We start from the raw sequence: 27338 nt of genomic DNA, 5'->3' as shown, positions 1-27338 counted from the left end.
GAAAGTGTGCGCTTTAAAAAAGTTAAAGGCAAAACATACAACGAATCAAATGAAGACTAAAAGTGTCCGTGTCGGCATATAATAACAATGAGCTAGGAGTGGCATAGAGAAGGGTCTATAAATATATACGCTCAGCATCTATACACAACAGGAAGTTAATAGTGTAGTAGATCCATATGCTAACAAGCATTTGCAAGCAATAGGTCTCGCATTTACACGAGTTTGAGCTACTGACATTGTAAATGACAATGCCTTTTATTTTTGTTTTCGTTTTTAAAACATAACTAAAAGGCATTGTCATTTACAATGCCAATAGCTTAAAATCTCGTATACCGAACACGTAGGTATTCTATATATCTGCAGTGATAGTGATCTCACACCTATATCTGCAGTGATGGTGATCTCCCCTATATCGGCAGTGATGGTGATCTCACACCTATATCTGAAGCAATGGTGATATCACATCTATATATGCAGCGATAGTGATCTCACAACCATACCTGAAGTAATGGTGATCTCACACCTATATCTGCAGTGATGGTGATCTCACACCTATATCTGCAGCGATGGTGATCTCACACCTATATCTACAGTGATAGTTATCTCACACCAATATCTGCAGCAATAGTGATCTAACACCTATATCTGCAGGAATAGTTATCTCACACCTATATCTGCAGTGATAGTCATATCACACCTATTTTGCAGTGATGGTGATCACACCTATATCTGCAGTGATAGTGATCTCACACCTATATCTGCAGTGATAGTGATCTCACACCAATATCTACAGTGATATAGATTTCACACCTATATCTGCAGTGATAGTGATCTCACACCTATATCTGCAGTGATGGAGATCTCACACCTATATCTGCAGTGATGGAGATCTCACACCTATATCTGCAGTAATAGTGATCTCACACCTATATCTGCAGTAATAGTGATCTCACACCTATATCTGCAGTGACAGTGATCTCACACCAATATCTGCAGTGATGGTGAGCTCACCTATATCTGCAGTGATAGTGATCTAACACCTATATCTGCAGTGATGGCGATCTCACACCTATATCTGCAGTGATGGTGATCTCACCAATATCTGCAGTGATAGTGATCTCGCACCTAAATCTGAAGTAATATCTGTAGTGATAGGGATGTCACACCATTATCTGCAGTGATAGTTATCTCACACCAATATCTGTAGTGATTGTGATCTCACACCAATATCTGCAGTGATAGTCATCTCACACCTATATCTGTAGTAATAGTGATCTCACATCAATATCTGCAGTGATAGTGATCCCGCACCTATATCTGCAGTAATAAAGATATCACACCTATATCTGCAGTAATAGTGATCTCACACCTATATCTGCAGTAATAGTGATCTCACACCTATATCTGCAGTGATAGTGGTCTCACACTTATATCTGAAGTAATGGTGGTCTCACACCTATATCTGCAGTGATAGTGATCTCACACCTACATGCGCAGTGATGGTGATCTCACACCAATATCTAGTGAAAGATCTCACACCTATATCTGCAGTGAAAGTGATCTCACACATATATCTGCAGTGATAGTGATCTCAAACCTATATCTGAAGTAATGGGGATCTCACACATATATCTGAAGTAATGGTGAGCTCACATCTATATCTGCAGTGATGGTGATCTCACACCAATATCGGCAGTGATGGTGATCTCACACCTTTTTAGCACATCACTACAGCAAGGCCAAGCGAAAGGAGCCCCTTGGACGTGAAGGGGCGTCTTGAGATGTCAATAAACAACAAAGGAAGGCTGGACTCTGGTGTTGAGCCTTGTGGCTGGCAGAGGGGGGAATTTGGTGCACACGTGTGCTCTGGAGGCAGAGGGGGGAGATGGTGTATGTATATCAGCACAGAAATCTGTTTAAACTAAACATTAGATTTAGGGTGAGGAAAAATACAGTAGCGTGAACGTTTTATTTCGGAGTAGTCTGTGCGCTGTGCTGTTTTGTATTGTCGTCACTGGCAGAAATAATCACATTTAGAAGAAAAAAAACAGACTTTGGAAACATGATCCGTCACTACATGCTTCCTTTAGATAAGAAATACCCTCACGACAGCCGTTAAGCAAACGATCCAGTCCGGATGGGCCGTCCCAAAAGGAGACAGGGCAGTAACAAAGAAGCCGCATTTTCAATCAGAGGCCAGCATTTAGCATAAACGATGACGCCAGCCAATGAAAATGATGGGCGGAGCTTCAAGTCCCCTTCTGAAATCTCCTCTACCACATTATGTCTCGCAGAGCGAGCAACGCATGCGCGCTGCAATGCTAGGCGAGACGTAAAAAGCGGAATGGCGCCTAAGGGTTTCATAGAGCTATTTGACACATCTGCCTTCACGAAAACACACCTGGTCTTCAGATTATGTCCGCTTTCTTCGGAAGCGATCTCAAACAGAAAAGTTTGTGCAGACCACAGGTGAGTCCAAGGCTTACATGTTTTCTCAAGTCTTGAAATACTTTATTTAAGGCTCCCTTTCTGCAATGGCACAAACAAGCTACAAAAATATTCGACTGGTAGTCGGTCCATAGTCATTACTGGTGGCTGCTAATAATTCAAGCATTCACCCATCAGAGTGTGGTAAATGAGATGCCCTAAGCGCCCGGGGAGTTCCCAGACTGTGGCCCTGAGCAAGCCCTGAAAAAGGACTGAAGACGCAAGACATACTAGACCGAAACCAGTAAGCAATTGCCTGAATTCTCATTCAGATGGAATGCGGTCTGGCAATTCGAAGTGACCTGTCCCTTTTGTGGTAAGGATATATGTTGGTTTCTCATGGTCTGTAACGTTAATGCCAAAGATGAGAATCAGGGACTGAAATTCATCCCAGAATCTTTACAGGCAGCTGAGATTAATGAACCATTCTGCTCTCCCCTTTTTGTGCTGTTTAAACGGTTTTTGAACACCGAAATGACTACAATCTTGTATGTCGATTTTGGTGTTTATACACAACAGGAACTAAAAATCCTCTACAACAGACAGAATTCTTCTCTGCTGAGATCAAACGTATAACTTGTCTGTTGTAGGTCAATTTTAGCACAAGAATACTCAGGTTTTAATATCGACTTCCAAAAATATTGTGGCAAATATACTGATTTCCAGAATATTCTGAAGATTAGTACAAATAGGTAAATATAGGCTTACTATACTTAACTCTATATCTATGTACCTTGAAGACATGTTTATCAGCAACAAGGTTACGTGGCTGTGGAGGCTACAATCATAAATCCATTTAGCCACATGTATTATAATTGCATATTCCATGGGGATAAATTGATCTCTTCGGTGAGTAGTGGGTGTTTGTGTACACTCACAACCTTGTCAATATCTAAGCAATCAGAAACTAATCACTCAACCTATTCTCATCTTGAAAATTATTGGAGATTTCCTCCTGTCAATAGCAGGTGTAAATCAAATTCCAGGACAGAATGAGGTCTTAAGAAAAAGGGTTTCTCCAGTGAGAATGAAATATTTTCAGAAGGTAGACAATAGGAAAAAAGTCTAGCATGTGTTTGCACTTGTTCAGAGATTTTTGAACCAGAAAACATACAGTAAGTAGTACATTGGTTTATGCCAGAGGTCTTCAAACTGGAGGTCGAGCCCGCCGATGGGGGGGGATGGGGGTTGGGGTGTGGAGGGGCCCCGAATGGGTTCCCAGGGGGTCAAAAATGGCTCTGAGAGTACATGTAAATGAAGATGGGCTGAAAGTGTGGCGATGTTTATTTGCTGCATTTCCAGGCTGTCTTACTTTACTTCGTCCTTGAAGTGAGTGACAACTTTGATAAGAGTGCCGTGGGGGCGAGGGTCAGCGAGTGTGCTGGCAGGGTCAACAAGGCTGGTAAAAAGCACTATCATTTGCAATGTAATAGTTGTCTCATTTGTGAGAGTTATAACTATTGGCATTGTAAATGATGTTTCTTGACGAATTGCTGAAAACAAAAGAAAGGTTATGTAGTTTTTATTTTTGTCCATTTTAATTCCTGACCTATGTGAGGATGGCATAAAATGTATTTAACGGACATCCTGCTAACAGCAAAAGTACCAAAATAATTGCTTCAAAACCCATTGAATGTCTATGTAGGGATAGACATATGAGAGTGTCAACGGAGGCAAGAAGGAGCTACGGGCTGGAAAAAAGCCACGTTTTCAGCTTTTTCTGATACACTGGTGTTGCCTTGATGCTTCTAAGTGTCAGCAGCATTTTTTTCATAAGGAGGGGCCCAGGAAAGAGAGGGCTTTCCCCCTGACCTAACATTATTGAATCACTGGGTTGTTGAAAGTAAGAGATTCGCAGAACAGAGATTTCTCTGTGGGGTATAGAGCAAAATCCTTTTTTTAAGTAGCCTGGGCCCGTGCCCTATATAGATTTCTGAGTCACAAGCAGTGTCTTAAAGATAATCCTTTTCCTTACTGGCAGCCAATGAAGACTCTTAAGAAGGCTTGACACATGAGCATCACGGGAGAGCCCAAAAATAGTTAGGGCCGCTGCATTCTGGACCAGCTGCAGCCTATCCATCAGGTATTTGGGCATGCCAGAGTAAAGACCGTTCCCATAATCAAGATGTGAGATGATCAGGACTTGAATCACTTGTTGTCAGCCGCCAAGGACAAGAAGAACAGAAACTTCTGAAGAAGTAGCAGGATTACAAAGCAGGTGCCCATTACCAAGTTTACTTGGGTATGGAATAGCAACTGAATATCAAATATAAAGCCCAGGTTTTTCACCACCTGCTTTTTGATAAGAGAGGGGGGGAGCGTCCGAAGCCCAGAAGGACTGCAAGAGTGTCTCCGCATCTGAACCAAAAAAAAGCAGTTTTGCCTTTTCCGCATTACATTTAAATTGATTCAAGGACAACCACCCAAACTCTGCTGAAAGGCAAATGCGAATTTTCTTGCCTGGGCAGGGCTCGTTGTTTTTACACAAAAACATCAGCTGGGTGTTATCTGCGTAAGACACTATTTTTGCCACTAAATATTCTGCCAAAGTAGCCAAAGGTGTGAGGTAAACAGTAAACAAAGTCGGGCTCAGGGCAAAGTCCGGTGGAACACCAACATTCAGCTTGAGGGAATTGGCCGAGAAGGGGTGGCACCATACCTCTTGTCACCTTCCCTCAAGGAAGGATGCCAGCCATTTCCATGCCTGCCCCCCCAAAGCCTATCAAGTGGAGACGGGCCTGGAGAATATAGTGAGAGATCGTATCGAAGGCGGCTGATAGATCTTAAAGGACCAGCAGCCTCCCTGTCACCCACTTCCAGATGGAGTCAACAACCTTCAACAGCGCTGTTTCTGTAATTTAATTAGGACGAAAGCCCGATTGACTGGCATCCAGTAGGCAATTCCTTTCAAGATATGATTATATCTAATGTCTCACATGTTTCCCTAGTACTTAAGAAAAAGCGGGGAGGAGGGAAATAGGCCTATAGTTGGTTGGATCAGAGGGGTCTGGCTGGATTTTTTCAAGCAATGGGATAACATTCTTTTGTTTGAATTCGGTAGGTACAATGGCTGACGAGAGAGATATTCTGTAGCGGATTCACCTGCGGGTTAATAGTCTCTGCCCCCCCCGGGCAAGATTAAAAGAGGGGGCCGGGTCATAGGTAGCCTGATTTGAGTCATTATAAGGCTCGCAGGGAATCTTCCAAGGGAATAGGAGAGAAAGAGTTCAGAGAGCAAGCTTCATCATTGATGACTGAAATAGAGAGGGAAGGATCATGGCCCGGCTCTTTCCGATTTCCTATCACATTTTAGGAGACTGCGTCAGTGCCTGAGCTCAGTATGACACTGGGAGGGGGGGAGGCCAGCCTGAATAGTATCTATTTTTTCTTGGAAGAACAAGGCGAGTGCCTCACACCATTTCACGGACTGAAGTTTCTGATTAAAGACTACTTCAGGAGGAGAAGAAGATTTAACAATTTAAAGATTTCTCTGGAGTGGTTTCCGGCCTTTAAAATTTTGGACTCAAAGTAGACTTGTTTAGCTAATTTGATTTCTTTATAGTACTTCCCTAATTCTGCTTTTTAATCAGCTTTTGCTTTTTAACAGTAGTTTACCCCCTAAAGCTTCTCTTTGCGTTTACAAGCTAGCTTTGTTTTTTTTATAGAAGGGGTGAACCAAGGGCATGGCACTTTTGAGCGACATTGTAGGGTGCTCCTTTCTGGTGCCAGGGCTAAGCACGCAGACTCAAAGCCAACTATCAATCTGACCTACATCTTCTGTGATATTACTGGTGAGAGAGGGCTTATCCGCATCAAGTCTCTTGCCTAATAATTCCGGTTTAATTTTGAGAAAAGCTCTTACCATACGGGATTAGTTGCCCTTCTTAGGAGGGACATTACTAAGCTTTTCCCACGTAAACCTGAGCATATAGTGGTCAGTCCAAACCAGAGGAATAGGAGAATCAACTTTGAGAGGTATAGAAGTGAGGACCTGGTCTAGCATGTGGCAAGCCAGGTGAGTAGGGCAAAGAATAGTTTGAGTAAGGCCCATAGCTGCTAAGTTCTCCAGGAGTTTTAGGCTTTCTATAGCATCTTCGCAATTCATGTGTAAGTTAAAGTCCCCCACCCGGATACAATGTGTGTATCTGAGGGTCAGAGGAGAGAAGACTTCACAGAGAGAGTAAACAAACCCTCCAGAGGGGCCAGGAGGTCTGTATATAAGTGCCCCAAATTCAGATTGTTTAGATGAGAGGGAGAGGGTAACCCCTAATATCTCACCGCCTCTAATTCCATATGGGGCAGCTGGGTCAGGGTAAAGCATTCCTTATAGATAATAGAAAGTCCTCCCCCTCAGCCCTTGTCTATCTTTCCTTACAATGTTTAATCCTTTAGGAACTGCTGGCCAGATGTCCGGGCCAGAGGAATCAGTAAGCCACTTCTCCATTACAAACAAAAGCGTCAAAACATTCATCAAATAATAAGTTGTGAATGTTATTAGCATGTTTTGGGAAGGAGCAGGAATTAATCAAGGCTGCCTTAAAAGGGGGTACAGCTCAGATTGATGTATGGATGATTGCTCACTATACTTACTGTCGAAGTTACAGGATGTACACTTATTTTTTGAAAGGCCTGGAGTATAGGGGTTAGAAGGTAAATATCTAGGGGCAGGGGCCAGATCATGGAGTTGAGGAGGACTGTAGGAGATATGGTGCATACCATTTGTGGTGGCTTCGGCATAGTGGCTGGCGCTTGCGGGCGCAGACAGGCTTGACTTTGGCGTGTCCGCACAGCGTCCCTGCTTACATGCATATTGAAGGCCTGGGAAGCTAGAGCGCACAATCTCACAATGGCTACTCTAGCTGCCCCTAAAGAGGAAAAATGGCCAACGTACAGAAGCTCCTTATGTCGGCGGACTAAGAGAACCTCAGCTGCTCCCTTCACCCAAACAGAAGTGGTGCGTGTCCCCCCACAACCCAGGTCAGTGTCTAATTAGATATAATGTAGTACAGTTTTCAATAAAAGTTCAGGCATATATTCAAATTCATGTGGAATTAAAGAATATTCACCTACAGAGAAAAATTAATTAAAATCAAAGCACAACAAGCACACTTAAAATTAATGAGTTAACATCTGCCTGTACTTACTGAGATGCATAAACATAAATAGTTAGGCCTTTATTACGGAAATTTCAGTAGTGTCTATTTTGGTGAAAGCTGTTTTGTTCTGCTTGAATCATGATTATAAGATATGAGGTAATTACAGAACCACACAGTATTGGTAAAATGTATTGTATTATTTCCTATGACGATTATAGGCACACCACACACTGAGGGACTTGCAGGGCACTGGGTGGATTGGAAGGTACTGCCCTCTTTACCTTGGTAGATTTGGGAGTGGTAATTGCTTTACAGCACTGAATTCGGAACAGAGCAGTTGCTCTAGGGGAAGCACTGAGCCTACCAACCCACACTGGTACAGGGACAATAGGCTTCAGCAGCAGGTTGGCACCGGGGAAGAAATGCAGTCAGAGGAAGAGGTATTAGTCATAGGGGTGAAGCTCATCGAAGGGCAGTGAGGATACGTTTAGAGGTAACAGGGAAAACAACAACAGAAAGTAATAGGAGAATGGGGGAATGAAAGGAAGGCAGGCTTGGTCTAGGGCCAGACAGGCTGGTTCGGTGCAAAGAAACATTGGAGTCCAGGGAAAGGGCAAAAGGGCCCGTTACTAACAGAAGCTGTCAACTTCAAGTTAAATAAGGAACTGTAAAAGGAGGGTGGGAATTGTTTAGCGACAGAGTGGATAGTTAATATTTGTACTGTGCGGCAATAAGCAGATGGTTGGTCTTGGGTACATCGAGCTCAAACGGCCGTATGACAACAGCAACAAGGTGTCTGTGGTGATCCCAAAGTAGATTTAGGAGACTAAACGGCTGCTAAATCCCTGTTCAATATATGTAAAAAAAACATGGCAGAGAACCACCAAATAAGTGAATTGTGCAGCAAAATAAACAGCAACATACATAGAACTAGGTTCGCTTAAAAACATAAGTCTTCAACAAGAATGCATCTGTCTTTCTCTACCGCACAATAAGGCCGAATTATCGAAAATACCATAATTCTGTTCTTCAGAATAGAACACCTGTAAGTACTAGTTTACAGCACTGAAGAATTGGATATGCATTACTATGCAGCAAATGATGGATCATGTAGCAAATGCTGTAATATAAGACTCTTTTTTTTCTTTAAAAAGCGCCATACATTAGTGCAGCTGGTACTGCAGCCAGGTGTGTAAGTTGCACTGCTGGTTATAATTAATTAAGCAGATGCAGTGGGACTGGGGCCCAGGGATATGAGGGGCCCACTGCATCACAATTCTGACTTTCTACCTTTAAAAAAGGGGCATGGGAACTTATTTTCCTTTCTAGCATTGGGACCGAGAGACCTTTGCAGAAAAAAGGCAGACATCATATGGGAGCTCTTTTTTTCTGAAAGGGACAAAGGGCCTCTTTCAATATAGGATTGTTGGTCAGGCATGATGGGGAAGAGGTGGAAGATGCAGAGGGGATAGCCTGCTATCAGGACTGCTATCATTAATGGAGCAGGTGTAGTTGCATTGGGGTCCAAGAGTGAGAGGGGATCAGAACACCCCAATTATGGGGAGAGGTACGTTTGGGACAATACATGTTTTTGTTTAATGCATTTGCTGTTTTATAAGTCTCACATTTAGTGTAGTTTATGAGTTAAAAAGAAAAAGTACTACTGAAATAATCTCATAAATCCCACCCCCTGCACGCAGCCATGTCCCTCCTGTTCCCCCCAATACCTGCCATAAAGTTTTAGAGGGGGGGGCCGACCTCAAAACATTTTGCTTAGGGGGGGCTCAGAGCAAAAAAGTTTGAAGACCTCTGGCTTATGCGAACATGGACTTCACAAAAGATCCTCTTGGGAAAACCGCGATAGTGGCAGCTTCCCAGGAGTACTCTTGTAAAGATTTCTGTAGTTTAGAAAACACTGCAAACATGCTCCAGATATAGGAGAAACCTGCAGGAGTAAATCTCAAACGGGTCTTAAGAATCGAGTCTCTACATGTGTCTTTGGAAAGCCCAGTGGCACCTACGTTGAACAACGTAGTTTTACTCTGTTGGTGTATCATGGAGTGTATTTGAATGCATATGAACTTCCGTGGTCGGGAGACTATCCTGATGACGTTCGTTCAAACCCAGCACGAGAGGAGCTGTGAAGTTTTGTCCCCTCTCAATGTTATTATCATTGGTTACTGGAAAGTAAAATAACCCCAGATCTCTGTCCTCCATGTCTATTCTGGCACGAGGGTCTGATGAGAAGGACTACAGATTTATGCGATAGAGCTTAGACGTCAAGATGGCTCAGGACACTAAACCCTCACTGCTAACCTCTGGTGTATCCTCGAGGCCAACTCTGCCCTTCATCCTTCCCAAAGGCTATGTATTAACCCCTTCCATGCTGGACGGATTCCCCTGCTGTGCTGATCTTTTCCTGCGCGGGGGGCGTGGTCATGACGGAACGGTTCCGTCATGAGCACAGCTCAACCGTGGCTCATGACGGAACCGTTCCGTCATGAGCACCGAAGGGGTTAAGTACCATTCCTCTGGGTAGTAATAACGCCTGATGTTTACAGAGCTGTCAATGGCAAAACTGTGGCAGTAAAAGCTGCATGTAAACAAGTTTCTATTATTCATGTTGCATAGCACATTTCGGCAGACAAGAATGAGTTCTACAATCATTACCAAGTAACTATCATGGTCAAAGCGATACTTTTCAAAATGTTGATTATAGCTATGTTATGTTAATTGAATTTGTAGAGCGCGGCGGTTACCCTAAGTCGTCCTGGCGCTATGCACTGCCTGTACGTTAGCGGGGAGAAGGTCATTGAGTCAATAGTGGGTCCCATGGCACTTTTTCAGTTTCCTGAAAGCTGCTGGTTGAATGTCAGGATATGAAGGGCGCACATATCAACTATCAGAACATCATGAATGAAGGAAAGTATATGAAGGTTTAATAGAAATATTCAAGTTGTATGTGCTTTGATGACTGGTTGGTGTGTGTGAGAGATATAGAAAGTGACAACAGATCCATCCTCCTACATCACACCTTCACACACACTCACCTCCATCCTTTCCTTCTGAACTCCGGAGGGGGCGATGTAGATTTCATCCCTGGAGGAAGAAACACAAGAAGATGTTTAGAAGAAGAAGAGCAGAGGCCATTCAGCTTGGTCTATCACTCTGAGGACACGCCACACAAGCCCCCGCAGAGACTCTTCCGTGGGCACGTGTGATACAACTGGAGGACGCGGAGGGGGTTAAAGCGCTGCGCTGTAAGATCCACTCAGGGGCGTAAGGATCCTGGCACCGCCAGTGCGGACACTTGGTCACTGCGGTCCGTGACTTCCAACCCATCAATTAAGACAAACTCACGCGGAAAGAAAGCGACCCCTCTGAACCAAGGGGACAGGGTCACTTGAGACCACATAAGAAACCAAACTTCCCAGGTTATGTGACTGCTGTGGGCACCTTTCCCGCCCATCGAGGTAGGATAACCTCACACCTTCCACCTTATGGAGGATGGGTAACCTCACACCTTTCACCTCATGGAGGTAGAACAACCTCACACCTTTCACCTCATGGAGGTAGAACAACCTCACACATTTCACCTCATGGAGGCAGGATAAACTCACACCTTTCACCACCTCATTGGAGGCAGGATAACCTCACACATTTCACCACCTCATTGGAGGCAGGATAACCTCACACATTTCACACATTTCACCACCTCATTGGAGGCAGGATAACCTCACACATTTCACCACCTCATTGGAGGCAGGATAACCTCACACCTTTCACCCCAATGGAGGCAGGATAACCTCACACCCTTCACCCCAATGGAGGCAGGATAACCTCACACCCTTCACCCCAATGGAGGCAGGATAACCTCACACCCTTCACCCCAATGGAGGCAGGATAACCTCACACCTTTCACCCCAATGGAGGCAGGATAACCTCACACCTTTCACCCCAATGGAGGAAGGATAACCTCACACCATTGACCCCAATGGAGGCAGGATAACCTCACACCTTTCATCCCAATGGAGGCAGGATAACCTCACACCCTTCACCCCAATGGAGGCAGGATAACCTCACACCATTCACCCCAATGGAGGCAGGATAACCCAATTATGTTTCACTCCTGTCACCCTGTTGTTGTTGTGTATGTGGTATGAATATGCACTCACTCCAGTATGTAACAGAATGTTAGTTGTCAATGCTCTTTAATCATTTAAAAATTGTAATGTCCGCTGTTGGAATGAACATGGAACAAACTCCCTCAAAACATCAGAGAGTCCTCCTCACTTATTGAGTTCCGCAAGAAGCTGATGACCTGGCTTGGGACCAAAAACGTAGATACCCTGTCCAAGCGCCTGGATAGCCTCTCAGGTGATTAGTGAGCTATACATGTTATGTTAATTGAATTTGGAGAGCGCGGCGGTTACCCTAAGGTGTCCTGGCGCTATGCACTGCCTGTACGTTAGCGGGGAGAAGGTCAATGAGTCAATAGTGGATCCCATGGTACAACATAACACACACCAAAACTGAATTTGCAAAAATAGGCAGGTGAAGAGCTCAGGACAAACTAAGAGGCATGAAAAAATGGTACTTCGCCATTCCACCGGTATGCTTATTAGGGGCATTCTGTGATGGATGAACAAAAACTAATCACATTTTGTGTGTATTTTTTTTTTTAAAGATTCCTTGAATTAAACATCAGATAACCATTCATCAAGCCAGGACACGTAGCTTTTCATATCCAAAGCTCTGACTGCAAGCCAGTGACACCCACCCCCCTAGGCCTTTAGGTCCTAGGTCTGAGTTACCATATTTTTGAAGCTCCCTCTGGTTTGCAGAGGTTCGGACTGACAGTCCCAATACTTTGTGCCAAATTATATTTGCTTTTCGTTTATGCTGTTTTGCAGTGACATCTAGAGGCAAATGAGACAAACTGCATCAAAAGAATGTCTGAATGATCATCAATCCATTGAATGTTAAATGCAGCCAGACGTACAGACGACGCAACTGTTTGATTGTGTAAAGACTTACTGGGGAAACATTATTAGCTGACCTGTAAAGCAACTACACTCATTGCACTGGCTGTTTGTTTTGTACCTCTTAATATCCTGTTTTCTACTGCGTCGTTTTATTTGTTGTAGCCTGCCATCTGGTCTTATTCTCTTACTTGAAGCAGAGGGTTTTTACCATATCTTGGACCGTCTCTTTTTCCTTCCACAAGAGTCTCCTTTTCGGGAAGTATTTTCTCGTCCTAAAAGCAGTGCATGAGAGTGCATGCATTTGCTCTAAGTTATCTACCTTTTCCCGCTTCTTGGGGCTAATTTCATAAGAGTGTATGTGTCCTTATCATTCACCTCGTTTACCGGCTTCTCTCAGCGTTTCTTTTCATAACATTATAAAAGCCTCATTTTCCATACGCTTTCCCTTTTGTGCAGTTTCCCCTTCGAGCTGCTCCTCGTTGCACTGTAAGTCACAGTTCTCTCTTGTTCACTTCCATCCCCCCGCATGGTCGTCTTGCGGTTTGGTTCCCTCCCTACGCCTCCCATGCTGCTTCCCCCATACACCCCTAGGGGGCTTCCACCTGTCCTTTTGTTGCCTCCCCCACCCTCCCTCGCCCTCCGCTTCTGCCCACTGTGCCCGTTCTCGCTCTTCTGTCATTGGGCATACCTGGGCATGCTTGCTGCACACCTCTACAAAGCGCCACAGCTGGCTGCGCGGGGTTGTCTTCCTGTTTGTTGGCGATGCTGTACAGCATGGCTAAAAACCACTGGCAAAACCAATCAGTCCCAAGGGGATATCCATTGGCTTTGACAATTCATTCTATTAGAAACTTTTTTTATTTTGGACTCGCGCAGTTATTCCATCGAGAGGAGACCACCAAAACATAAACACGTCCTAGAACCTCCTTCTCGTAGAACTTGCTGGGAACATATATAGTTGAACGCAATGCATCCACAGACTCACAATAAACTGCTGGCAGCAATATTTTCCGTGCTTTGCTGCTCTAGCACAGCATGAACTAGAATGTGTTATTTGTTGGAAGGTTAGGACATTCTTTCCAAAAAACAAGTTGTGTTACATTCAATAAACAAAAGTCCCACGGGTATCGAAATATGCAGGGGTCGCTTGGAATTAAAAAACGTGGATTTTCTTTTCTCGCAGATCCGTTTTTGATGACGATTAAAGAAGGCTACTGATTTTTTACACTTGTATGCCAAAACGAAACTTGTGAATAGTGCAAGTCGAATTAAACGATTCCTGCTGCTAGCAGATATCAATGAACTGGCCTTGATACAGCCATTGATCGAAACCAATTTCACCATGAGCTGGAAAAGCTGACACTCGAGCCTTGTTTTCTTGGGAAAATGAGCTTATCCAACTGAAGTTTTTTTCAGGTTTTGTTTCTTTAACATACTTCTGCATTACATCTCAATTAACATTTTCATTAAGCATGGCAAACAACTGAAATGAAATACCAAGTACTCCACAAAGTACTTTGGTCTAATATCAATATTATACTAAATAAGTTCCCAAATAGAAACTAAAAAACATAAAAAAGAATGAAAGAAAATCAAAAAAAGAAAAAGAAAATCCAGTACAGAACAAAAGAGCCATCTCGCTTAACAAACACAGTTTAAGCAATACCCGAGGTAAACTCTCCCCAAACATAACATACAATGCAAAATCAAATTAATTAAGTAACCAGCCTCAAACATTTAATCCCAGATTCAGATCATAGACAAAAGCACTTCACTTGCCATCACAGTTAAGAGGACAAAAGAAGTATACCCTACGTAAGAGAAAGACAGTCAGAGTTCACATAGGCTAAAAAATTGACCCCCGAGGGGCGTGGCTTGGCCGCGATCGAAGATGGCTGCAGGGCAGCTGAGCTCCAGCACGGACGGAGCATAACACCTTAATCAGACTATCCATGCGGAGTCCATGGTAGCCCCAGAGAAGAAAAAAAGTGGTGCTTCCCAGCAGGGGCCCTGGCAGGCTCAAAGACAGTAAGAGACAGCGGCGTGGCAGCATAGCGGGCGGAGAGGGCAAAGTGAGAGATCTGAGGCTGTCGGCGACGGTAGCGACTGGGCCCCGAGAGACGATAACCTGTCCCAAAGGCCCGGGGAGTGGTACCGGCTCCGGTCTGTCTGAGTCTCCGGACTGGCCAGAGTATTGGTGACAGCTTGTGCGGCTAAACAGAACGGGTGTCCAGATGTCTTGCTGTGGTCGAACAAGAATGTGTGCATGGATACTCAACGTACCCCATAACACCCACCCCAGCTACACAGGGGACCCGAGTCTGATCAGGCCCGGGCCCAGAGTCCCCAACACCCACTAGGCGTGAAATTAAATCAACCTGAGGAACAGGCAGAGACACAATGGTAAAACCCAGGGGGGAGAGGAGGGGCAGGTGCCCACCAGACAAATAAAATAGATAACTATGCGGTTCCAAGGCCCCCACAAGTGGATAGAGAAGAGGAAGCAATGGAGTTCTCCCTGGGCACCATAATGGTCGCCATGCTGGACTTGAAGGGCACTCTGGAGCCACAGATAGACACAGTGACCAACAAGGTCAATCTGATCAGAGCAGACCTCTAGAAACTGAGAGAGAAGGTCGAGACATATATCACCCAGTTTTAATCTACAACTAAATGTTTGGAAACACGAGTGCAAACTCTAACACAGCAAACTATGACCATGGCAGCCAAACTTAAAGACCAGGAAGGAAGGGTAAGACGGAACAACATCAGAGTGGTGGGGTCCCAGAGGGGGTAAAGGGCCCCAGTGTTGACCTCTACCGAGAAGACTTCATATTGAATACACTGCGACCCAAGAGACTGTCCAGATTCTTCTCTATCAAGAGAGCGCAATGAGCCCCAGTGCCCACGCTAAAAGCAGGAGCTCCTCCACGGACAATAATTGCAAAGATCTTCCATTACTGTGATACTATCGCAGTCGCCATCCTCCATCCAATGGCGGACATCCAGGCATCACCATCAGAACCTGAAATTCTAAACAACACCGCAGACGACTCCAACCATGACCCCCACTTTGAACTGATCGTTTCAAGCAGCCAGGGCAAAAGGGGTCATGCACTTCGAGAGCACCCTGCATAGTTTCCCCCCGACTTTACGCTGCAGGTGCAAAGGCAACGGAAGAGCAATGAAGCAGTGAAGAGGGAACTCAGAGAGCGGGAAATCAAATACATAATGCGCTTTCTAGCGAAACTCCGAATAATCACAGAGGGCAATACCTGGCATTTCAACTCCCCAGAAGAGGCGTGTGACTGGCTGGAGGAGTGGCGTACCACCAATCGAAGCGGTGGAAGGGGGACAAGACCCTGCAGAGGAGGACCAGAGTGAAGCAAGAGGAGTGGAGGACAACCGGAACAGTGGGAAGCGGAGAAAGCTCATACAACATGACCAGAAGCCGGGGGGGTGGGGGAGGCTACTTCAAATTGAATATAGGAGAGTTCCGACTGCTGGAGCAGGGGCTGTTACAAAGACATCGGTGCCGAAAGCAAACTTGAGCTGTTGGGCTGGAGACTAGTTATTCCTTGTCAAACTGGGCTTCAAAACAGCAATGGTTGCAAATGGGTTTTGACGAAAGTAACTGTGTTAGCTGGTGTCTAGGTGTGGCCGAGACATTCCTATTGTATTTGGTAAATGTTAATAGCTAGGCAACAGGCACTCTGCCGGTATGGAATTTCGGGTATGTATAGCCTATGTAGCAGGGGGAAGTTGAGTTTTTATTACGATGTTTTCAGCAGACAGTCAGGTGCTCAGAGGAGGGTCAAGAGAAACAACTACCATTCAAGACACAAAGAGTCGACCAAAGGAATGAGGGTAGTAAGCCGGGACGGGGTGGGAGGGGGAAAAGAGATCTTATATTATGGCGACTCCTAAAATTGTCCTAAAATCTGTTCACAGTATTTATGGTGGGATAAAGCGTACAGTGTTAATGCAATTTATTAACGATAACACATCTCTGGGAATCAGTGTAAGGCACTGAACAGATTTGGCTACACTCTTTTGGCACATTTAGACTACACGTCCGGTTCCTGGGGAGTCGGAATACTGTGTAAAGCTACCTTCCTTTTTATCCATAGAAGTCATAGACAGACCCGTTAGGGAGGTTCGTGGCAATGTGGCCAGTGGGAGGGACGGACGCTGAACCTCTGCTCGATATATGCCCCACCGGGTCTCCAAACTTCCACACTGGAAACACTGGGCCCATTGCTACTAGAATTTCCAGAAGGCCGACTGATAGTTGGGTGAGACATGAACGACATCGTCTCAATAGAGAAGGACGTCCAGGGTGGGGGGGAGCGCGCCGGCAGGGCTGAGGTTGGGTCCACTCAAAGACTTCCTCCTGACAATATGTTTAAGTGATACACGGAGACACCAACACGCCTTCACTAGACAATACACACTCGTCAGTCGCCCATGGGAGCCTTTCCAGGCTAGATTATCTCATCACACAGGCCCAGGCTCTGGGAAACTTTCACAAAGCCACACACATAGCTCGTGGCATGTCAGATCAACCGCCAGTGGAGGTCATCCTGGAGGGCCCCCCAAAAGATCACACCTTGCACCCAATAATTGAATCCTGGTGCCTCAAAGATGCGAAATTTAAATCTGCCATTAGAAACGGGGCCAAACACTTCTTTATAGAAAACATAGGCTCGGTGGACTCCAAGGTAACACTTTGAGAGGCATTTAGGGTAGCGATACGGGGCCAGGCTCAGGGCCAAATAGGGGCATTGAAAAAAGAAAAGAGTCTGCAGTGCCTTGCCCTGGAGACCACCATATTTGCTCTAGAGATCCGGGTGGTGGAGACAGCAGCGATAGCATCAGACATGAGATACTAATTAGGACTGCGCCAGAGGGAGCTGTGTGATTTGCTGGAGAACAGCGCCAGAAAGCAGGCGCTTGCCACCCAACACAGACTACATGAAGTGGGGGATAAAACCAGCAAACTATTGGCGTGGTTAGACAAGAAGAAGAAGAAGACAAATGCGTCCCAGGCATAGTGAACAGCGTAGGCAGTAGACAATAGATGGGTAAAGAGATAGCGGAGGATTTCGCCACGTATTACGAGTTACTGTACACCGCCACATCCGGTAAGACGGAGATGAACTTTACAAAGTTTCTAAGTTACATAAAATTGCCGTATTTGTCCACAGAGGATAGAGATATCTTGGAGGTGGACCTGGCGGTGGAGGAAATTAAAACCACAACACGCACCCTGCAATCAGGGAAAGTGGTGAGACCAAATGGCCCACCAGTAGAGCTATTCAAGTGCACGCTCGACAAAACAGAGGAACACCATCTCATTATGTACACTGAGGCTAGGGAGGAGTGTGCTCTCCCACAGGACCAGAGTTTGGCTGTGATTGTGGTATATCCCAGTTGGAGTGTGGGTCTTGCAGACCAATATCCTTACTTAATTACGAAGCCAACGCCTTTGCTAAGGCCCTCTCTATGTGTCTATGTAAAGTGTTTACCTCCCTCATACAACCATACCAAGCTGAATTTATGCCCCACAGAAGCACAAGACTTAACCTATGCGAGCTTTTCGGGGTCCTAGGCACAACAGCCACGAACATATCAGACCCAGCTGCCCTGCTGTCCTTAAACGCCAGGATGGCTTTCGATAGTGTGGAGTGGAACTATCTTTTTGCTGTTCTGGGCCGCCTGGGCTGTGGGCCGAATTTTATCGGACGGGTTAGACTTCCTTACCACCAACCACTGGCAAGAGTGCGGGTTAACACTACAGTGTCCCGGGTGTTGTCTTTCCAGAAAGGGGCTAGGCAGGTATGCCCTCTGTCCCCTATGTTATTTGCCCTGATATGGGCAATCCGGTGGGAGTGGAAAGGGACGAGCGCATATCCCTATATGCGAACGGTATTCTGCTGTACATTAGAAGACCAAGGCAGTCCATCGATAGATTATTGCAGATATTCCATATCTACGGGTACTACTCGGGAAAACGCATTAATTGGGATAAATATCTGTTGTTCCCACTGGTGGGTTGTGCTCCCGAACTCACGTTGTGATGTAGGATGCTGGTCGAGATGCAGGACTTCAAAAATATCTAGGAATATACATGACTAGGAACCCTCAGGAGTTCCATCAGTGGAACACAGAAGTGCAGCTGATCAGATTCCTTGGGGGATGTCAAACGCTGGTGGACACTGACACTCACGTTAATGGGTCGTGCAGCCCTATTTAAGATAATGACACTCTTGCAGCTGCTCTATAAACCACACACTATGAAATCCCCAAGTCCTTTTTGCAGAGGGTGTAAACCAAGCTACGGTTGCTGCTCTGGGGTGGGGTGCGATCCGGCCACAGCCTTTTGCAAGTTACAAAGTGTGGGACTATGAGGAGGGGTCTAGCAGTACCCTATATTCAAGCCTATTACTGGGCCTCATAATTAGTTCATGTGAATGACTGGGTATTCAGTGATAGAGCAGAACCAGCATACAGAGTGGACAGGGTGACTATGGAATCTGGGGGGTACCTCCCATTATTGTATGACAAGGGATCAGTTCAGAGCCTCAAAACACACAAGATGATGGACAGAATGTTGCACATTGGCAAAACATTCACCCCCAGTCAGTTCAGAGCCTGCCGAGACAGACAGACAGACAGACACACACAGTGGTGGGGGCGATGCGGGCAGAGACGAAATTCCGGGGTTGGGAAAGCAAATTGACAAAGATGACCCCATTGTGGGACAACGATCAGCTGTGAAGGGTGGGGCAGCTGGCTAGCTTCAGTAAATTGAAATTGCTGCTTCTGGACAGACTTGGAGATGTGTGGAGTGGGAATGCATACATTACGTTTAACATGATTATAAAATTGGACAAGGGGAGTGGTTGAAATACCTACCACTGTGCCACGCCCTTAAGAGCCATGTATGTAAGGGGGAAAACCTGAAGGAGGCGTCGCCACTACAGGATAGACTGCTGACTTACCCACTGACCGAACAGGTAATATCATTAATATATAAGAAAACAATGAACAACTCTACTGACCCCCTGGGAGCGTTAAAGACAAAATGGGAAAGTGATTTAGGCCAACTAGATGACGTAGAATGGATAGAGGTTATAGAGGGCCCAAAGGAGGTGGCAAAGGAGGTGGCAATACATTCCAGATTCCGAATTATCTAACTTAAAGTTCTTCACTGGGTATATTATGCTAAGACAGTGCTATACCGGCTGGAACAAGCAGGGAATGGGCTGTGCAACAGAGGGTGTGAGCAGGAGGGGACGTTCTACGATCTGCCAAGGGACTGCCCGGTGATACAATCCTATTGGCTCGAAATAGGTAGAATCATGGCCACTGTGGTAGGGGCTGAGGTCCCGGTCGAACCCAAGTGGTTCATGCTTGTGATCTTAGGTAGAGAGATCTGCCCTAGACACATGAGAATCTGGCTGACAATGGGCGCCGTAATAGCAAAACGCAACATCGCATATGTTGGGTAGTGGACGCACCCCAACAGTGTATGAGTGGAAAACAGACTTAGACTGGTGCAGGCAGGCGGAACACACAATATATTTAAGTAGAGGTTTCCCAAGGAAATGGGAGTGGGGTCGGAGGTTCCAGTGTGAATGTGTCCCCATGGCATTATACTCTCATTTTTCATCTGTAATACTCAAAGAGAATTTGATGTTACAATTTGACGATCCGTACTGAATTGTGTACTTGACATGTTGTATTCCAGGCACCTCGCAATAAAAAGAGTTGTAAATAACTAAATTGACCCCAAACCTTGTAGAATACTATGATTTGACCCTGAACCTATTAAATTGAGAGTTCATATGTAGCGAACCGGTAAAGTACAGCTAGCCATTCTTGATGTGTGGGCACCCATGCTGTATGCCAATGACGCAATATGAAGGTCTTAGCTCGCCATAAGGCCCGTCGACATCTACCTATACCAATGAAAAGTCATACTATCTGAAGCAACAAATTGATGCAACAAGGCCAGCTTGTCCGTCTCCTCAAAAGGAATAAAACTAGTTGAGCATAGCGTCTCCCATACATGGTGCAAATAGATATCCAATGCAGGGCATGACCACAGTATATGGTACAAATAACATGCAATGTTTAGACACTTCGAACATCCGCACTAGGAACCAGACTAGCCTTAAAACATTTGAAAGGAGACCAATACCAATTATTGAGGATTTTGAAATAGGCATTCATGAAGCGTGCTTCTCTGAGCTAGCGATCAGGATACTCTAGCATTTCTTTCCAGTCGCCCTTCATGTACTATACACCCAGCTGCTACTGCCAGTAGGATTTAGCCAGAAAGCAAGTATCATGTGAGTAGAGACTAAGTACATATTCAACACTCCTCCCTTTGAAAAGCCCCACAATTTGAGGTAGTTTAGAATCAGTGAAGACGAGAGATGACTTAGATCCCACCTAAGCTTACCTCTTAAGCAGTGTTGCAATTGTCAATACCTCTAGAACTGTGACTAGGGAAGTGAAAAAATTGTTTTTATCATCTCAACGGAATGAAACTAATCCCCCCCAAGAAGGTCTCCAATTGTTTTAATGCAGTGTTCTTCCCATATAATCCATTTATTCGGCTGTTCACAGCTATTCCCTCATTGTACCAAAGGGCATTTTTATGAACTGTTCTATCAACTCTAAAGAGACGTTGTGAATTTCTCCAAGCAGCTCACATAGCCCTTAAGGTGAGAGGACAAAATGGGGCTGTTAAAACGTGAGTACTGTATAAGATGCCTAAACCCACATAAGCCTGTGCAATGCTCAGCTCCCATGACACCCAATGAGGCTCATCAGCCAACAGATATACAAGTTGCGATAAATGTTAAGCCAGATAGTAAAGCTGCATGTCAGGATGCCGGAGACCACCTGACCTGTTATCGGCTCGTATCTTTGAAGATTTAAGACGTGGTTTTCTACCTGCACAGATAAACCTCTTTATGCTGGGTTTTAGGAGGTGAAGGATGCATGCAGGGATCATTAAGGGCAGCATACCAAAAACATAGTTGAATCTGGGAGCTGTCACAAACTTAATCGTCTGTACTTTACCCTAAAATGAGACCTGCAGGGCAGACCATCTTGTGAAGTCCTGTTCTATTCTATTCTATTTATCAATGACTGGATATTATCAGCCGCCATACTGCCCAATTATTATTTACCAGCAAACCCACATACTTCCAACCCAAGCTCTCCAAGGAGAAAGCAAGAGCACCTTGGAGATCCACTATCTCTTCTTTTCTCTCTTACATTTGGTTCATCGCTCATTATATGTGGGACTGTGTGATGTGGTGGCAGCATGCACTTTATGAGAAGGCCACAAGACCGTTGACGTGCTTGTGTGATTGATGCGAATTGGGGGGACAGTTTCCCTTCCAATACAACACATATATGTATATATAAATAAGATTTTAGCTTCGTGGGGAGCAAAATGTGTGTGCCAGAGGAAAAATGTTAGGTGTTGTAAATATGTTCAGTGTTTGTCATTTCAGAATATCCGAGCGTGTCTACAAAGAAAGTGACAAGTAAGGGCATTATACATAACAAGCATTTGCAATGCAACAGGTCTCGCATTTACGTGAGTTTGAGCTGTTGGCATTGTAAATGACAATGCCTTTTATTTATGCTTTGGTTTTGGAACATAAATAAAACACATTGTCATTTATAATGCCAATAGCTTAAACTCGAGTAAATGCGAGACCTATTGCATTGCAAATGCTTGTTTACGGTGTGTATATAAGGCGCTCTGATACTTTCGGCTCAAGCTAGCGCTATATAAAACTTTTAAAATAAAAATAAAATAAATAAATGGTGAAAAGGAAAGTGGTGGTGAAACCTGGGGATTTGCAGTGTTTAAAGGCAGCCAACGAAGCACTCAATATGTACAGCTGTGTCAAAAACTAACGCTCGCTGCGGGAGTCAGAGGGCTCAGCCAAGCGCGAAAAGCACTGAGGACACGGGAGGGTGGAGGGGCAGAGGGAGGGAGCCTGGCAGAGAGGGCGAGCAGACTGGGAGTGGGAGAGAGATGACAGTGTCCATAGGGGACGGACGAAAGTCATTAAGGATTTAGGAGAGGTCTGGAGACAAGAGAGGCCTGGAGAGAGAGAGAGAGGGTGGGGAGAGAACATGCTGGCAGGGGGAAGAGGCGGATATAAAGGCACTAGTAAGGAAGGGGAGGCGTCGGCGGGGGAAGCAGATGCTCAGAGAGGCATACAGGGCATAGTAGAGGCAGCGGTCACAGCAAGAGGTACAAGAGGCTCGAAAAGGAAGGTGACGTAACGGCCAGGACTGCCGACTGTGGCGCTGGGGAACCAGATTCGAGTCTGGGCGTCCTCTGCTCAACATCCTGTGATTCCAAGCAAATTACTTAATCTCCCCCTTTCTACCAAAGAATGAATGTGTCCTTGTGTAACATAACTGATGATCATGTGCAAAAACAAGAAAAGAAAGGAGGCGGAAACATCATCAGGCGGTAGAACGGAAATGCTGAATCAGAAGAAAAGTTAGAAGCAGTGTACCGAGAAAGGAAACAACCAGGTGTAGTGGATAACAAGGAAATATGGATTGATTATGCAGAGGGAAGAGTAGGTTACTGGGTGCAGTGAAGGAGAGTAGGTAACAGGGTGCAGTGAAGGATCGAGGAAATGTTGGGGTGTAGAGAAACGTATGGGTACCATTTTAAAAGGCACGTACAGTGTATGAAGACTGAGGTGGTGAACTTGCATGTAAAAGGAGGACACACAATGTGCAGCGGAAGGGTGGGTGGAGTGTGTATGGAAAAAAGACGCCAGGATCAGGGGGCAGGGTGGGGTGCAGAGGGAGGATCCACTCATTGTGCAGCTGTGGCAGAGTGAGACTGAGAGTTGTGCTGCGCAGGGAGTGAAGAGGAGTGGGTGTGAAGAGCGCACGATGGGGGGCAGTGCAAATGGAGGGGCGGTGTTTCAGGGAGGTAGGGGCACAATGGGCCAGTCACGCAGGCTGCCAAATGCTGCGCGCGCCTGTGTGAAAGTGATCACGATCACACATCAAAGCGGCCGTGAGGCCGCGAAAGTGAAAGCAAACGAGTGCTTTCAGGCCTCCAAATGGTGCGCGCGCCCGGCCGACGCACATGCACTGTATTTGGAGGCCTGAAAAGCCACTGTTTGCACTGCCAAAACTCGCTTACTATAAGTCTCGCCAGAGCAGCGCTAAAACGCTGTCTCAGGCGAGACCTAAAAAGGAGTTTAACACATAGATCTCTTCAAATACCAGGATATTACCTGCAAAAGGGATTTATGAGAACGGGATAGCCATGCTCGAGGAAGGTCAGATAACCCTTACTGGGCAAGAAAAGTGGCCGAAACATGTCTACACAATAGCAGTAAGGAGAGATAAAGGTGTCCTATTTACCACCTAGACCACCTAGACCATCTTCATTATTTTCTATTTTTGATCCGATCCAGGGAACCCATCATTAAATACTCTGAATGGTATTCCTGAGGTAGTTTTACATTTACACTATCATAGTATGTCTATATGTATTTTACTGCATGGATCCCTACATATAGTTTTGTATTGTCCTCCCCCTCCCCTTGTTCCATTCCAGCCGGGGTTCAGTGCAGGGATGTTGTAGCAGCCCTATGATGTAGCACCCACTATTTAGTGAGTGAGGGCATTTTTTTTTTAACTTTTCATTTTTCCAGAGGGGTGTTTCTTTTATACAAGCTACTTCCTCCTTTTCCTCTTTTTATAGGTATATGAGCTTATGATAGGGAGGATGGAAAAGGGGTTGTAACTCTCACCTCTTTTTGTATGTTGAATGACATTCCTGAGAGTAGCAGGTTAATGGAATGGGTTGAAAATGCATTTAAAACCCATCAAAGACTGACTTCAAGTGGCAGAAGGTACTGTTTTGGACTGTGTTTAAGCCGTGCAGGATTCTGCTTTAATTATTTTTACTTTTGACTTGTTTTTTAGTCTAATACACAAGTGACTGATTGAAGCACAAGTCAGAAAGGTCATTTCTATTGGTTAGTCGGAATCGATGTGTTGACATCGTGAGCATGGTTGACGCATGAGGCAAGAGTGTGGCGAGGTGTAACACTAAGAGTGTCGGCGCTTAAGGAGCTGATAAGGCTGTGTGCGTGTGGCCGACAGTTCGGACGGGACGGCTTGAAGCGCGCGCGAGCCTGCGTGTAGTCCTGTCTGTGGGCTCAGCTGGAATGGCAGGAAGTCCTACATGCAGCATTCTCTTTTAATATCTTGTTACTCAATCAACGGCGCTGGAGCGCTTCCCTAGGCAGCAGCAAGGCAAGGAATAGTGAAATACACTCATTGTTGTGAAGGGTGAAGAAAAGCAGTTACTGCACCCGCCTCTGCCATGTAACAGGAAGGTGTCTGTAGTCATTACAGACCGGAAGTGAACTTGTTTGCTCCTATTTTATTTTCCTAAAACTGTTAACCCGGAAACATTATTATTAAACCAGGTTGACGATCCAGTCTCCATTTCACCTACACTGTGGTGAGATATGGGCAGTATTTGTTTTCTAAAAGCACTCCGTGAGAATGTATTTCAAGTAAGGTGCTTCGTGCATCTTTCTTTCGTTTTCTTATTTGTTCAGCCAGTGTCACAGCCAACCACTGCTTAAGCATGGTAGCATTGTGTTTTTATTTAAGTCAAATGTGGTAACATGTTATGTTGATTTATTGGGTTAGCTTATTTTGGTAGATTGTTATTTTACATCGCTTTGCAGGTTGTTTTAACATGTCACACCATTCACCTCTCAGCATGTCGCAGCCGCCACAATTCCTATCTGAGCGTGGGGAACCTATATTGCCCTAGAAAAAATAGATATGTGTATTTGACTCATTTGTAATTTCCATAGGAGGGAAACAATTCTCCCCTGACGGAAAGCAAGGCATTAGGTGGAAGCGAGAGACATATGAGATGTCGGTGATGAGGTATACAAAGCATTTCAGGGCCTGTATCAACAGTGTCCAGGAGAGGCACACATTTTTCATGAAGACCTAAGCTAAGAATGAGAGAATGGAGAACTATATTGCTTCTCCTAAAACTCTTGCTCAAACGTGTGAGTTTGCTGAACTAACTGAATCCTTCGTAGGAGATCAATTGATGCGTTGCACCAATAATTCGAGGGTATTCGAGGAATCTCACCTTACAGGATGTGGTGACCATTGTTGCAAGCATGGAACATGCGACGTCCAGGGTTAATGAAACAAGGGATACAGGATTGTATTCCAAAGTCTCTACATCAGATACCAATGAGCAGTCGGAACATGTACAACAAGCATTGGCATAGCCAATAGGTCTCGCCTTTGGGGCCATATAAGTATTTAATTATGCAGCACAACATCCTTGGTGCAACTTCAACTGTTGCATGGCTAAACTGTTGTAATGTCCCAAAGGCGAGACCTATTGGCTATGCCAATGCTTGTTTCAACTTGGAAACAGGTTTTCAGACCCTGTTCAGGCCACAGGGCTAGCAGGGGTTACTGGGCCTCAGCTGTGGGGTCTGTGGTTGTTTCTCACTGATGTCCTGAGAACAGTCCTAGTATGGCTCAGCAAAACTGGGCCACGTTACAACCCCTTCGGCACTCGACTCTCAGTGGTAGCAATGGCAAGGAGTCTCTTCAGAGGGATAGTGTAGGCTTATCCGATAAGAATTCAAAAATGACCTGGGCAACTCAATTACTGATGGGCCAACCTAGTGCTTTATCTTAATAAACAAAAGTACTTGAATCTACACTCTTAAAACATAATACTGCACAGAGCAGGTCACAGCTACAATTAGAAACATGCATTTGGGCTGGAGTGCCTTGGACTCTGCCCACTTTGCCCCTTCTCCTGGGTGCCCCTCCCTTTGGTAATTTTATCCAAGGTTATCCCTGGGGTTTCGCATATCTCTTGGGCATTTATCAAAGTTCATGTGCAGTTTACCCCTTAGTTCAGTTTGCAGTGCTCAGTTAATCAACAAGTCCCCTTTTCAGCACTGTCTCGAAAACATCTTCAAGAACTGTTAAGGTGATCAAAGCCAGTGATACGGTTCCTGCTACTCATCACATATTTAACATGTTGCTTGGTATATTTTTCCCTACATTCTAGGAGTAAGTACGCCCAGGTGTGTCTATAGTTTTCTCTCTCATGCAACGTGAGTCTAGTGAAGCATGTACTGCAAGCGGAGCCACCTCTCTGTGTCAGGAAGAGTTCAGTGTGTGGCTGTGTGTTCATGGCAGGGCGCGATTCAGAGGATTCAGTGTTCTGGAGTTGAGGCAGAAGGCAGCGTGTGTTTCTCACACTGCCCGTTGCTGTGTCATAATGATGTTCAGACAACATGTCTATCCAGTCCTTGGCCTCTCTGCAGAGAGCACAGGGTAGTGGTAATTAAGATTCTGTCCAAAAATGTATGAAGAAGGAAAACTGCTCTCGAAATATTGACAGGGCCAAAAGAAAAGACCGCAGCTGTTGTGGACATGTGTGAGAAGGAATGAGAGAGGATGGTGAAGTGGAGGAGAGAAAAGAAAGTACATTCAGATAAGTGAGCGGAATACTGTGATAGAGGAAGAAATGAAGGAAAAGGTTTGTGGATCAGTAGCATAACACAAGCCCTTGCGGACGGGGTGGGATGCCTTGGAGTAAGCCCCCAGCCTTTCAGGGCCCTCATTCAGCACAAGACCAATAGATATCGGTGAGATGAGGAAAACTCTGGGGTCCCACCACATTCTGCGG

The 27338-nt window shown here is 45.2% G+C and overlaps 1 protein-coding gene across 13 annotated transcripts in view; it reads right to left on the bottom strand.

The window, feature by feature from the left end:
- The window catches only part of APIP (APAF1 interacting protein), a 205371-nt gene that overhangs the window by 55867 nt on the left and 122166 nt on the right, over nucleotides 1-27338 (bottom strand). For all 13 annotated transcript variants that reach the window (XM_085643500.1, XM_085643503.1, XM_085643499.1 and 10 more), the window contains one exon: nucleotides 10634-10682. In XM_085643500.1, the coding sequence (XP_085499626.1) occupies nucleotides 10634-10682 (49 nt within the window). The remainder of the gene's footprint in view (nucleotides 1-10633; nucleotides 10683-27338) is intronic.

The sequence above is a fragment of the Triturus cristatus genome, chromosome 3_1 (assembly GCF_964204655.1).
Source record: "Triturus cristatus chromosome 3_1, aTriCri1.1, whole genome shotgun sequence".
Lineage (NCBI taxonomy): Eukaryota > Metazoa > Chordata > Amphibia > Caudata > Salamandridae > Triturus > Triturus cristatus.
Note: the sequence above shows the minus strand (reverse complement) of the source record. Positions and strands in the feature narration are given on the sequence as shown.